General features: G+C 37.5%; 1 protein-coding gene across 1 annotated transcript; it reads right to left on the bottom strand.

Moving 5' to 3' along the window:
- Positions 1-366: 366 nt before the first annotated feature.
- Positions 367-13,578, bottom strand: LOC120635127 (zinc finger protein 1 homolog). The gene is made up of 7 exons (XM_039906052.1): positions 13,306-13,578; positions 10,032-10,473; positions 8,370-8,502; positions 6,214-6,424; positions 5,459-5,600; positions 3,353-3,533; positions 367-1,858 (listed from the first exon to the last, which is right to left on the bottom strand). Exons 1-7 carry the CDS (start codon positions 13,447-13,449, stop codon positions 1,681-1,683), a joined length of 1,431 nt encoding a protein of 476 aa, XP_039761986.1. The 5' UTR covers positions 13,450-13,578; the 3' UTR covers positions 367-1,680.
- Positions 13,579-14,069: the final 491 nt, after the last annotated feature.

Genomic DNA, 14,069 nt, shown 5'->3' on the forward strand with positions numbered 1-14,069 from the left:
AGGCGCGGAAATTACATTTCTACAAAATTATTACAAAAAACATAAAGACCTAGAATATCACATAATACAGATTGGTTATGAATAGAACTTTCAATTAAAAAAAAAGGAACCTAAAATTACGAAAATATTACTAAGAAAATCAATTCTAATCGTCCAGTTTAAATTTGGAACATAAAACGAATCAATGAGTTTCCATAAAGAATTAAAAAAAATGAATTAATGAAACAAAACTCAATAAAATCGATTTATTTCTTTTAAGTTTTTATCAACACCAATCTTAGTAATAAATAAAACACATACCTGTAGGAATTTGTTTAATGTATTTTAACATTATCATATATATTTTATTTGTAATAAGTATAATATAATATTTACACATCCTAGGTCAATGTCAAGGACTGTATACATTTTGTAAATGTCACAGAAACGCCTTAGAGGTAAAGCGACATCGGAGCGAACTAGTTAAAAAAATCGTTGTTCTTGGTATGTGTTGGGTTGAAGTGGTATGGCTCGGAATGGCGTGGCGTGACTCGTAGTGGCATGGCATGGCGTGGTTTGTGATGGTTACTTATGACGCACATATTATCGAGGTGTAATTTTGTCTATCTGTACATTTAAGAAAACAGACATGTTGGCTCACAATTTGGTCTTTGGACGCTGACCTGGTATGACGAAGCGGGGCTGTTTCAGAATGTCTTCTTCTAGTGGCATCGCGGCGTCGCCTACTTTGTTATGTAATCGCTTCACAGGGGCATGGCCGTATAAAACCTGGCGTATCGTCGCTGTGTGGCATGGCTCGGTGGCGTAGCGTCAAGTGTGTGTGTGTGTGTCAAGTGGCATGGCATGCTTTTAGTGGCGAGATCTTTAATAGTGGCATGGCCTTCTAGTAGTGGCGCTGCTTTTAATAGACGAGTGGCCTTAAGTAGTAGCATTGATAATGGCTTGACTTGGCAAAGCGTGGCTTGGCAAAATGTGGCTTGGCGTAGCCCTTTACAATTGTAGCTACGTTCGGAAACCCATGTTAACCAGGTTTAACATTGCTTATACGTTCATTGAAGAGAACTGACGTATCTCCTTACAACAAATTGGTATGGCCCGGACGCTATGCTAATATGACGATGCTGTGCTGTTAGGTGCTTCTCTCTGCGGCATCGACGGTCAAATATGATGTTAAATACTTCAGACGACATGAGTATAGGCGTTGCGTTTGGCTTTTTTGTGACATGGCTTAGTAGCGTGGTCATCAGCAGCGTGGCGTGGCACGGATCAAATAGAGTGGCGTGGCTTATAGAGGCGTTGCGTGGCTTTTAGTGGCGTGGCGTGGCTTTTATCGGCGTGGTGTGGCTTTTAGTGGCGTGACGTGTCTTTTAGTAGCGTGACGTGGCTGTTGTGGACGCTGCGCCGGTATGATGATGCAGTGCTGTTTTAGAAGGTGCTTCTTCCAGTGGCATCGACGGTCGAACACGGTGTTAAATAATTGGCTTCACAGACGACATAGGTAGTGCGTAAGCGTGGCATTTGACTGTTTTGAGGCATGGCTTAGTAGCGTGGTCATTAGTGGCGTGGCGTGGCTTTCATTGGTTTGACGTGGCGTGGCTTTTAGTGGCGTGGCGTGGGTTTTAGTTGCGTGGCGTGGCTTTTAGTGGAGTGACGTGGCTTTTAACAGCGTTGCAACCCACATCAACCAGGTTTAACTTTACCTAACGGTCCATTCAAGGAAACAGACGTGTCTCCTAACAGTAAGTTGGTCTTTCGACCTGGACGCTGTGCTGGTATCACGATGCTGTGCTGTTTCAGAAGGTGCTTCTTCCAGTGGCATCGGCGGCTGAAGGCAGCGTGGCAGACGTCGCATTCGTGTCTGAAAATAAAAAAAAGAATAAGATAATCTTCTCATGCGTTTTATTGTATTTAATTTCTTAAAATGTGCCAGGTGCAATAAAGTATTCAAACAAACAAAAACATATACATTATTAAAAGGCTTTTACTATGAGCCTCAACTTGTCTGTCTGTCTGTCAGCTCACTGTCTGATCTATATAGAACCGTAACGGGAAGAATGTGAGCTTCTATTGCAGTTATAATAATAATAAAAATAATAATATCTTGTACACAGATATTTATATTGCGCACGGGCGTGAGATTAAATTACGATAATTAGAATTTTCTCAAATAAATTTCACTATTATTATTATTATTATTTGTGTTTATGTAAAGTAGAGTATCCAAGTCAGGGTTCAAGCTGCTTTAGTTTTGGGCACCCCTAAAACCTGCGCTGCACACAGGATTTTAGGTGCAACACCCAACGCTACTCTCGGGAGCGTAGCTTTGGGTGTTGTACCTAAAATACACCGTTACTCCTGACTGGCGTAGTGGGTAGCGACCCTGCTTTTCAAGTCCAAGGCTGTGGGTTCGATTCCCACAACTGGAAAATGTTTCTGCGATGAACAAGAATGTTTTTCAGTGTCCGGCTGGTTTATATGTATATTATAAGTATTTATGTATATCTTATATATAAAATTCTCGTTATTCATAAAAATATTCATCTGTCATCTCAGTACCCATAACGCAAGCTAGATGGCGATGTGTGTATTTATTTATTTCTTTATATATAACAGTGGAGAGCAATAATAGTAATAGTAGTGTAATTACTACGTTTTTGCGGCGCTTGTGTTTGAGACTCTAGCGCCATGGTCTTACATAGTGTCACAAAAATTGGTGCTTACGTCTGGTGACCCAAGAGCTGGTGCTTATTTAGCCCAACGGTTAAGTCTAGCTATACAAAGGGGCAATAGCACCAGCATTTTGGGTACCATGCCCATAAGTGAACAGTTAGACGGCCTTATATTTATTATAAATATTAATTTTAGTTTGTAATTATTATTTCCATCTATTTGTATTAATAATAACACATATAGATGGAAATAATAATTACAAACTATATAAGTATAATACATAAGTATATAATCATATTTTCGACGGCCGATTGGTGCAGTGGGTAGCGGACAGTGGCGTGCACTTCATATATGCACAAAAGCACTGCATACCCATATTAATATACATAAATACTTATATATACAAATATATAAGTATTTATGTATATTATTCATAAAAAATATTCATCAGCTATCTTAGTACCCATAACACAAGCTACGCTTACTTTGGGGCAAGATGGCGATGTATGTATTGTCGTAGTATATTTATTTATTTATATTATAAAAAAAATTAAAAAAAAAAAAGTGGAGATATAAAAAAAAAAAAAAATAAAAAAAAAAATTATCACTCCGCGGCGAGTTCGTTGACCTCGGAGCAAACAGCGCATTACCTTATCTTTTAACAATAAGATCGAGAACGCACCGTTTGATATCGTTGTGCGAGTCGACGTGCCGCTGGAGGTGCGTCCGGTCGTAGAACATCTTCTCGCAGATGTTACACGCGTAGCGTTTTAGCCGCTCGTGTACCATACGCTCGTGTTCGCGCAGGTTCGACACCGTGTGGTAGTTGTTGGGGCACCTTGAGCATTGCCATTTCTTTATGCCTGCAACCAAGTTACTACAGTAAATCAAGGTACCACTGTCCCGCATCTTCACTGCTTGTGCGTGATTTTTGAGCCCGCCACACTGCTATAGTGTGGCATGGTGGGCTTTATTGTTTAAGATTTTTTTTTTTATCTCAAAAAAACAACGTATTCAACACGTATAGAAAAACAACACCTCTTTCTACAATCCACTATATACCAAATAAATTTTAACAAAACAACTAACTTTTTATCTCGTGGGTGCAATGCTACATCAAGACGGACATTTTTCATGTCAAAATTGGCACTTCTAGGAAATTTATAATGGCAAAATAAGTATTATAGGCTTTAAAGTTTTTGTTATTCTTTTTTTTTTAATTAATTTTTTTTTTCTTTTTTTTGTATATTTTTCGCTTGGTACGTACTTATTCCTAAGCAATTGTGGTTAATGTTATCGTATATGTATAACTAAGTGGAAACTTCATTGGTTTATCTATCTTTATATATATATTTCCTGTGTGCGTGTGTATGTCACTGAACTCCTCCTAAACGGCTGGACCGATTTGAATGAATTTTTTGGTATGCATTTGGGTGGCACCGTGAATGGTTTACATTCAAAAAACAGTCCGACAGATGGCGCTGGGGTCCGCTAGTATATATATAAAAGAGAAAGTGTGTGGGTATGTTGCGTATAGGCTCCGAAACGGCTGGACCGATTTCAATGAAACTTTTAGGGCATCTCCGGATTGACCTGGCGAGTAATCCTGTAAAGTTTGGTGACGAACGCAGCACTCTTATTTTTGAACCGTCAAACTGTCAAATACAGCTTTTATTTACTATGATGATATTCTATTGTTGGGTGTACATGGGTGTAGATAATGATCTTCACCCGCTCGAGAAGAGAATAGAAGAGAATGAATACGGAGAGAAATAAATGATTTAATATATTATGAGGCTTAAATTAAAAATTTAATAATGTAAGTTTATGCGGGCTGTATGCGGGCTGGGTACGCTAGTGTGATATAAAACTACGGCATTACTTTTATGTGTAATAGTACTTGTTTGTTTCCCTTGAAAAGCTAATGAATAAATCGCGTAGTTAGAAAGTGCCGCATTTATAACGAGTTGCTTTCCTCCAGCGATCTTGACATCTTTAATCATAGATCTGTTTCATTCAGTAATCTCTGCACAGTTTTAGCACTCTGAATTGACAAATGTAAAAAATAAAATAACTTTTCATAATTTAACCTGACACTGTATTCTCTTACATGATATGCAATGTAAGTTGTTTTTTTCTTTAGAAAAATATCCTAGAACGGAAGTCCGTCATATCTATTGGCTGCATTTATACACGCATCTAGTGGAGAGTGTCTTGTTTAGTTTTTATTGGTTGTTGTTCTTATGTTTATATTATGTCGTGATCTGTTTTGTGTGTTAAACAAAAAAAAAAGGAGTAGATGCTCGGCCAGGTTGTACTTGATTTAACTCTGAGCGAGATCGAAGTGCGGTCAACGAACCCAGTAAACTATCTTGCCAGCGTGTATTAGTAGGTGCATAGTCAGGTTGTACTTGTTGGAACTGTTGTGCGCGTGCTGCGAGATCGAAGTGCGGTCAATGAACCCAGTTAACTATCTTACTAGCGTGTATTAGTAGGTGCTTAGTCAGGTCGTACTTGTTGGAACTGTTGTGCGCGCGTTGCGAGATCGGAGTGCAGTCAATGAACCCAGTCAACTGTCTTACCGGCGTGTATTAGTAAGTATTTAGTCAGATCGTACTTGTTGGAACTGTAGTGCGCGTGCTGCAAGATCGAAGTGCGGTCAATGAACCTAGTAAATTATCTTACCAGCGTGTATTAGTAGGTGCTTAGTCAGGTCGTACTTGTTGGAACTGTTGTGCGCGCGTTGCGAGATCGGAGTGCGGTCAATGAACCCAGTCAACTGTCTTACCGGCGTGTATTAGTAGGTGCTTGGCCAGGTCATACTTGTTGGGGGTTCGGTAGTCGCAGTCGCCGCACGCATGCGTAGGCGGCAAGTGGCCCCTGAGGTGCGCGTAGTGCGATCCGCGGTGGACGAACATCTTTCCGCACACCTAGAAACGGAGCGTTTCACGTTACACGCGACATGTGTGGAGGCCCTTTTAACAACGAACAAAATCAATCATCAACGTAATTCTAAATGAAGACAGGTTGCTCGAATAGTGCTATCCTTTTCTTACTCTTCGTAATAATTTATATTCATGTTGTTGATTCACACAGTAGGAACTCACACAAACAGTAATATGAAACCTCCCATATAAACCACACACAAACAGCAAATTCAAAACACACACATAAACAGTAATAGATAACCTCACACTATGAAGCCTCTCCCCTAAAAAACAATAAATAAACCTCCCACATAAACAGCAATATAAAAACTCACACATTATCAGCAATACCACACCTCACACTATGAAGCCTCTCCCATAAAAATCAATATACAAACCTCCCACATAAACAGCAATATCAAAACTCACACATAAACAGCAATAGCAAACCTCATCTATGAAGCCTCTCACATAAAAAAACAATATACAAACTCCCACAAACCGCAATAAAGAAAACCTCCAACATAAACAGCAAAATTAAACCTCACACGACCTTCAATATCACATTCACAAAAACAACAAAATCGTACCTCACACATAAACAGCAATATCAAACCTCACACATAAAGGACCAAGGTTCTTTATGAACTGTCTCTCTGTGCTTGTCCGACTCGATCTTGCTTGTGAACTTGATCTGACACGTCTCGCAGAACAACTTGACGAATTTGAACTTTTTCATGCGCGCTGGTAATGAGCCCCTCTTTCTGTAAGTTCCACGCTTCTTCGTCTTCACCGTCTTGTTTTCTGTGCAGTTCTCCGCGGACTTTCTGTTATATAAAATAATAAAATATTGTTTAGATCACCTTTTCACAGGCAATCCCGAACAGGTCACAAGTGTCTTTTATGCAAGTACAGTACGTCTCGCATACAGGTCGTAAGTGTCTTCTGCGTCGCAAGTAATGTGTCGCAAGTATAGGAGGTCCTGTATACAGGTAGCGAGTGTCTTTTTTGCAAGTATAGTACATCACGTATACGGGTCGCAGGTGTCTTTTATGCAAGTATAGTACGTCCTGTATACAGGTAGCGAGTGTCTTTTATGCAAGTTTAGTGCGTCTCGTATACAGGCAGTATGTGTTTTTTATGCAAGTATAGTACATCACGTATACGGGTCGCAGGTGTCTTTTATGCAAGTATAGTACGTCCTGTATACAGGTAGCGAGTGTCTTTTTTGCAAGTTTAGTGCGTCTCGTATACAGTCAGTATGTGTCTTTTTTGCAAGTATAGTACATCACGTATACGGGTCGCAGGTGTCTTTTATGCAAGTATAGTACGTCCTGTATACAGGTAGCGAGTGTCTTTTATGCAAGTTTAGTTCGTCTCGTATACAGGCAGTATGTGTCTTTTATGCAAGTATAATACATCACGTATACGGGTCGCAGGTGTCTTTTATGCAAGTATAGTACGTCTCGTATAAAGGCAGTATGTGTCTTTTATGCAAGTATAGTACATCACGTATACGGGTCGCAGGTGTCTTTTATGCAAGTATAGTACGTCCTGTATACAGGTAGCGAGTGTCTTTTATGCAAGTTTAGTGCGTCTCGTATACAGGCAGTATGTGTCTTTTATGCAAGTATAATACATCACGTATACGGGTCGCAGGTGTCTTTTATGCAAGTATAGTACATCACGTATACGGGTCGCAGGTGTCTTTTATGCAAGTATAGTACATCACGTATACGGGTCGCAGGTGTCTTTTATGCAAGTATAGTACGTCTCGTATAAAGGCAGTATGTGTCTTTTATGCAAGTATAGTACATCACGTATACGGGTCGCAGGTGTCTTTTATGCAAGTATAGTACGTCCTGTATACAGGTAGCGAGTGTCTTTTATGCAAGATTAGTGCGTCTCGTATACAGGCAGTATGTGTCTTTTATGCAAGTATAATACATCACGTATACGGGTCGCAGGTGTCTTTTATGCAAGTATAGTACATCACGTATACGGGTCGCAGGTGTCTTTTATGCAAGTATAGTACATCACGTATACGGGTCGCAGGTGTCTTTTATGCAAGTATAGTACGTCTCGTATTCAGGTCGCAAGTGTCTTTTATGCAAGTATAGTACGTCTCGTATACAGGCAGTGTGTGTCTTTTATGCAAGTATAGTACATCACGTATACGGGTCGCAGGTGTCTTTTATGCAAGTATAGTACATCACGTATACGGGTCGCAGGTGTCTTTTATGCAAGTATAGTACGTCTCGTATACAGGCAGTATGTGTCTTTTATGCAAGTACAGTACGTCTCGTATACGGGTCGCAAGTGTCTTTTATGCATGTTTAGTACGTCTCGTATACAGGTTGCAAGTGTCTTTTATGCATGTTTAGTACGTCTCGTATACAGGTTGCAAGTGTCTGTTATGCGAGTATAGTACATCTCGTATACAGGCAGTATGCGTCTTTTATGCAAGTATAGTACGTCTCGTATACGGGTCGCATGTATCTTGTAATGCTTCGATAGGCATTATCGCCGATTTCGTGTAACCGATCAAGCACAAATGTTACCGGACAAAGTATATTTAAATATTTTTAGACATTAAAGTGATCTTCTATGTTAAATAATATTCAGTTAATATAATAATTTAACACAATTAATTTACATAAATGACAATTTAAAAGTACATTTTTCTTCACAAAATAAAACTAAAACGTTTCGAAATTGGTTTTTTGAAAGGGACATCCAATTCCTAAAATGAATAAAAATCAAATACCTTACCTTCGTTCACACTGTCTTGTTGGTTTTACTATTTTACTTTTCATTTCTAAACTATTGAATAATTCACTAGGTACATCCTCGGTGCTAATTTCATAATCACATGTGACCTCTTCCTTTTTAATAATGGTTAAATCTGTAAAATCAGAAAATTTATTTTAATGTTTATGATTTGGAGATTTGGCAATGTAGCCTGGCTGCTCCACATAGGGAGGTAACTAGATTTTAAGTTAAGAGAAGAAGTGATTATTAATTTTCGTAAAGAGGAAACTATGGGGCTGACATTATTATTATTGTTAAGAAAAGTCCAGAATAAATAAATAATTAAAAATAAAATAAAAAACAAAAATACTTTATTACAAACTACATGTAAAGAACTCTTTTCTCGAGTTCATATATCGAACCTTAAAGTTTTTTACAGTGATAAGTGACATTTAAAAAAAGATATTTAAGAGTTTATTTTAAGAAGAAATTGGATTATAAGACCTGAGGTAAGGGCTTTTAATGTTGTTTCTTGTATTTTCACAGAAACGCAATTTCGTCTTTTTTTCAACTACCCATTAAAGACAGTATTATAAACATTATTTATATTTGCCTTCACTTCGGTAACATGTAAAAATACCCACTGACAGCAATAGAATAGAATAGAAAAACTTTACTGCAACACAAATCTTTTTGATTAATTTTAATATTTATCGTTAATCACTGTATTTTTTTTTAACATATTTTGAAATTGTGACAAAACGTTAGTAAGTTAATAAAATCTACTCTAGTACATACAAATTAAAGTCGGTATTTTTGTAGTTATTATGTAAATAGAGTATGTATGTTCAGTTAAGTTTATTTTATTTTTTGTAACATACATTATGCACTATCCACTTTCCACTTTTTTATCGGTTTCGCACGCTCAGGTTGCCTTTAAAGGATCACTTTTAGTGATAAGGCCGCCTTTGCACCTTAGCACTAAGTACTATTAGGGGGCGTCCATAAATTACGTGAGGTGTTTTTTTTAATTTTCTGTCCCTCCCTTACCCCCTGGTGAGATGTTGTGAGATTTTATTTAACCCCCCTGTCCCATCCCCCAATCTCACGTGAGATTTTTCAAAATGTGGGTTTCTTACGTAAACGCGTTGTATTGTTATTGTAAAAAGAAAAAAACATGGATCAGTAGATGTGTAACGTCGAAGTATGAATGAAATTATTTTCTCATGAACGAATTAGTGAATGATCTTAATCGTATTAGGATTGCATTTAAAATTAACTCTTAAGCATGTACAATCTAGATTAAATGGACCAAAATAGTATAATTTTTTATTTGTTTAGATCAGAAAAAAAATTGCGTGATATTTGCCGAGACCCCCCCTCTCTCCAACGTAAGATTAGATGAGATTTGATTCGACCACCTCCCCCCCTTAAAAATCTCACGTATTTTATGAACACCCCATTACTGTTTTCCTTGTGTTTTTCCTACTTGAAATAAATGAATTTCGAATTGCATAAAAAGGGCAAACATTTTCCTTCTACAAGAGTTCCTTCAATTTTTGGGTAAACATTGTTTTTGTGCATTTATGAAGTGCACGCCACTGTGGTAGAGTAATTAAAAAGTAGGCCTATTTAAAATAATAAATTTTGATTTTAGAACGCAAAAAAAAAAATAGTACAAACCATTGTCCCGAGTAATAATATCATTTGTTACATCATCATAATCACCAAAGTTATTTTCTTCTATATCATCCTCAATCAAATCATCTTCCAATAAACAGTCTTCTTTTATATTATGATTTTCATTAAAATGGTCCATAGATGTCATATTATCTGCTGAATGATCTATTTTGTCTTGATTTTCGTTACATTTATCCCTCGATTCATGGCCTTCGTTAAATCTGTGATGCCCAACACTGTCCGCATTTAAGTGGTTATCACCATCATCCTTAACAACCATGGGCATGTTAATGTCATCGGGCGGTTCACCTTTTATTTCATCCTGTGGTAGGTTCTTACATATCTTTTCTGTGAGAAGGCACAATGTTTTGAACTTGTGCGCCACTGCTAAACTGCTTCTGCAACTTTTACATATTTTGTTGGGTAGTCTACTGTCTTTTTTTATCTGGAAAAACATTACGAAATAACTGTTAACATCATCGTCATATCAACACGTTACCGGCCTACTATAGGACACAATAAATAAATAAATAAATATACTACGACAATACACACATCGCCATCTAGCCCCAAAGTAAGCATAGCTTGTGTCATGAGTACTAAGATGACTGATGAATAATTATATGAATAATATACATAAATACTAATAATATATAGATAAACACCCAGACACTGAAAAACATTCATGTTCATCGCAAAAACTTTATCCAGTTGTGGGAATCGAACCCACGGCCTTGGCTCGGAAAGCAGGGTCGCTGCCCACTGCGCCAATCGGCTGTCAACAATGAAAAGGGGATTAAGGCCGTAGCCCACCACGCTAGACCAGTGCGGATCGGTGGACACATCTGAGAACATTTATGTAGAACACTCAGCACAATGCACATAACTTAGAAAAGTTGGATGTGGCGTGCTGGGATTCGAACTCGGCTCCAACGAAAGTGATGTCGAGCTACCCACTGGGATATCACCGCTTCACACTGTAAACATACTTTATAATAACTAAGAAGGCTTGCTTGCTTGGTACCCTAGAGATGGCAAGAGGAAAAAAGGACGGCAACAAAAAAGGTGGGAAGATGACCTGCCAAAAGGATGGCGCAGAATAGCCAGACACACTGGAGAATTCTAGAGGAGGCCTATGTCCAAGGACAGCCTGACCAAGCGCGCTGGTGTTACAAAACAAATTATTTTAGGAATAAATATAACTTAATTAAATAATAGATTTAGTAACTAGTAGTGTATAAGCAAAAATTTATTTAGAGAATATAGGCTATTTTTATTTATTTATTTTAAGAGGCTTGCTCTCAAACTTGTGCTTCAACGGGCATCATCTAATCCTTCCAGCAGGGCTAAGCACAGGCAGGAGATAAAAAATATATCCTCCGATCCATCTGCTAAATCACGGGAACCAGGAATAGGAGAAGTTTCTCTCTCTCTCTCTCTACGTCGTGTTCCTCATTGCTGAGGGTCGTGACCCCTTCCACTTAAAACTTTTTTGACGATTTTGAGCTATTTGACTCTGCTTTGAGCAACGTTTAAAGCAGTATGCACTTTGGTGTCGAGAGCAGTGCGGATTTGATCCGACCAACAAATCGGGCTACGTCCTCGAGGTCTCTTTCCTTCCACTTTGCCAGTGACCACTATCTTTTCCAGATTGTCTCCATCTCTTCTGGCAATGTGACCGAAGTACTCGAGAATCCTCTTGAAGACAGGTGGTTGATAGCCTTCTTGTATCAAAGTCAAAGGTGGTCAATCAAAAGGTGTCAAAATCGATACGTTGGTACTGTGTGCCACGGGATTCGGGGCATTTTCCTCCAGCACCACATAAGAAGGAGAAGTTTACCCTGGTTTATTATTAGACATATTTGGATATTATATCCAATTGTGTGCCAGTGTGATAAGTGTTGATAAAGCTGTGGTAGAAAATAAAATTATATCCTTTCCCTGGGCAGGCTATATGAGAAATAAAGTATACACCTGTGGAATGCCTCGGCTAAGCATGTTACGACTGCAGTTTCACTGAATCAGTTCAACAGACCAATAGATTGGACAACATCAACAGGACAAAAAGTACAAGAAATAATAAAAGCTGGTCATCATCATTACATCAACCCATTACAGTTGAGGCCCACTACACAATGAGAAGGGGTTAAGGTCCACCACGCTAGCCCATTGTGGTTTGGTGGACTACAGCCTTAGAGAAATTTAGGACACCTTGGAGAAATTTAGGTAGAGGCATGCAGATTTCCTCCCAATGTTTTCCTTCACCATTGAAGCAAGTGATATTTTAATTACTTAAAACGCACATAACTTAGAAAAGTTAGATCTATTATTAAAATTTTCTTGTGCTTTTAGTACTTATGAAATTTATCTAGTGAACTAATAGGTAAATTACTTCACTTTACCAACATAATTACTCACAAACATCAAATCATAATGTTTATGTAAAGAAATACAATTTGTAGAATCCCCACTAACTGCTTGTATTTCGAAGCTAAACCTCGAGCTAACCTATTAGGGCTATAGCAGTTATATAAAATCCATACCCCTAATTGATTTTGATGCTGCATTATGAAAATTAAGCTTAATTTGCTATACTCTGCGACAAGCAGGTCTCTCTATGGTGTAATTATAATTTCTCCAATCCGTATCCACATTCTACTCCACACAAAACAGATCTTCGGAAATGTACCATCTACGCATGTTTCGCTCTGGATCCGGAGCATACTCAGATGTTGACTTTACAATGAATAATTCTCTTTCTTAACAATTATTCATCAATGAATGCATTATTATATTGTACCCACAGACAGTGGCGTGCATAGAGGGTATGCACAGGGCACGCAGATGATATAAAATGAAGAAAATCTCCAGTACGAGTTATAAAAAACTTAAGGATAGGCTTTGTAAGAGTTATAAAGAGACCACACTCAAGCATTTATAACTCACACTGGAATTTTTTACTTCATTTTATAACATCTGCATACGCGTAGCGTTGTAACTTTTCCGAGAGTAACTTGCCCACAGGCCGCAAGTGTAAAAATTAGGGCTCTGAACAATGTGACTGTAACAGCTAAAAACATCGCGCAAACCTTCCAACATAATTGCTCTTACTGACAACGCACTCTGTTCTGTCTCGATGTCGGTGTCGTCTTTGAGGTCAAGCTTGGTTCAGGAGTTATTGGATAAACAGACAGAAGCTCGCGACTATGTTTTAAACTAGATAAAAGAAGGCCGTGTCATAATGCATCACTTAATTTAAAAAATAAAAGAACCTTACCGTTATTCCAGTACAGTATTTGATATTTTCTATCAACTTAATAGTAAATATGTTATTCATGTTGATGTTTGGTGTCAAGCAAATCCTGCAGCACTCCGACTTAAATTCCTCGTTTAAATCCGCTGGTGCACTTCTTGTTTTCATTTTGAATACAATGTTTTATAGTTTAATTTGTAATTAAATAAACAAGCATTTCGCTTTGTTATCCTATAGTTTTGAGTCACATTTTTTGGAATTGTAAACTATAATGAAAAAATATGTAAACACCACCAGAACTCGAGAAAGTGACATAAGTGACATTATGATATCACAGATCACAGATCATCACATTATAGGATAAAGATTACACAAAAATATTCACTAAGTACATCTAAAAATACTACTACAGATTAATATTTTTTTAAAACATAATGGAATAGGCAACCAGACCCTAATTTCAAATAATCTAAAATGTATATAAATATAATGTTTTTAACATGAGAAGATTGGTCCGATTAATATTTTAATGAAATTATTTATTATTATATTTATAATAATATTCTTCTTCTTTTGCTTGTTTTGTTTATAATAATATAAGGGTGAGAATAGGCTGTATCCCCGAGTTAAACATAATTATTTTCATATTGATCGTGAGGAAAAATAATGAGATAAAAAAAAATATTTCTGAAGAAGATTTCACTTGTTTTTCATCACGCTATTTTTTTTAAATTATTATTATATTTATTAGGTTTACTTACAAACACTTACACTAATACAAACGTTTT

The sequence above is a fragment of the Pararge aegeria genome, chromosome 26 (assembly GCF_905163445.1).
Source record: "Pararge aegeria chromosome 26, ilParAegt1.1, whole genome shotgun sequence".
Taxonomy (NCBI): domain Eukaryota; kingdom Metazoa; phylum Arthropoda; class Insecta; order Lepidoptera; family Nymphalidae; genus Pararge; species Pararge aegeria.

Coding starts and splice junctions, on each gene's coding strand:
- LOC120635127 (XM_039906052.1), bottom strand. CDS start 13,449: ATGAAAACAAGAAGTGCACCAGCGGATTTAAACGAGGAATTTAAGTCG. Junction 3,534..5,458: donor GCACCTACTAATACACGCCG/GTAAGACAGTTG, acceptor ACTTGGTTGCAG/GCATAAAGAAATGGCAATGC. Junction 1,859..3,352: donor TCGCACAACGATATCAAACG/GTGCGTTCTCGA, acceptor TTTTATTTTCAG/ACACGAATGCGACGTCTGCC.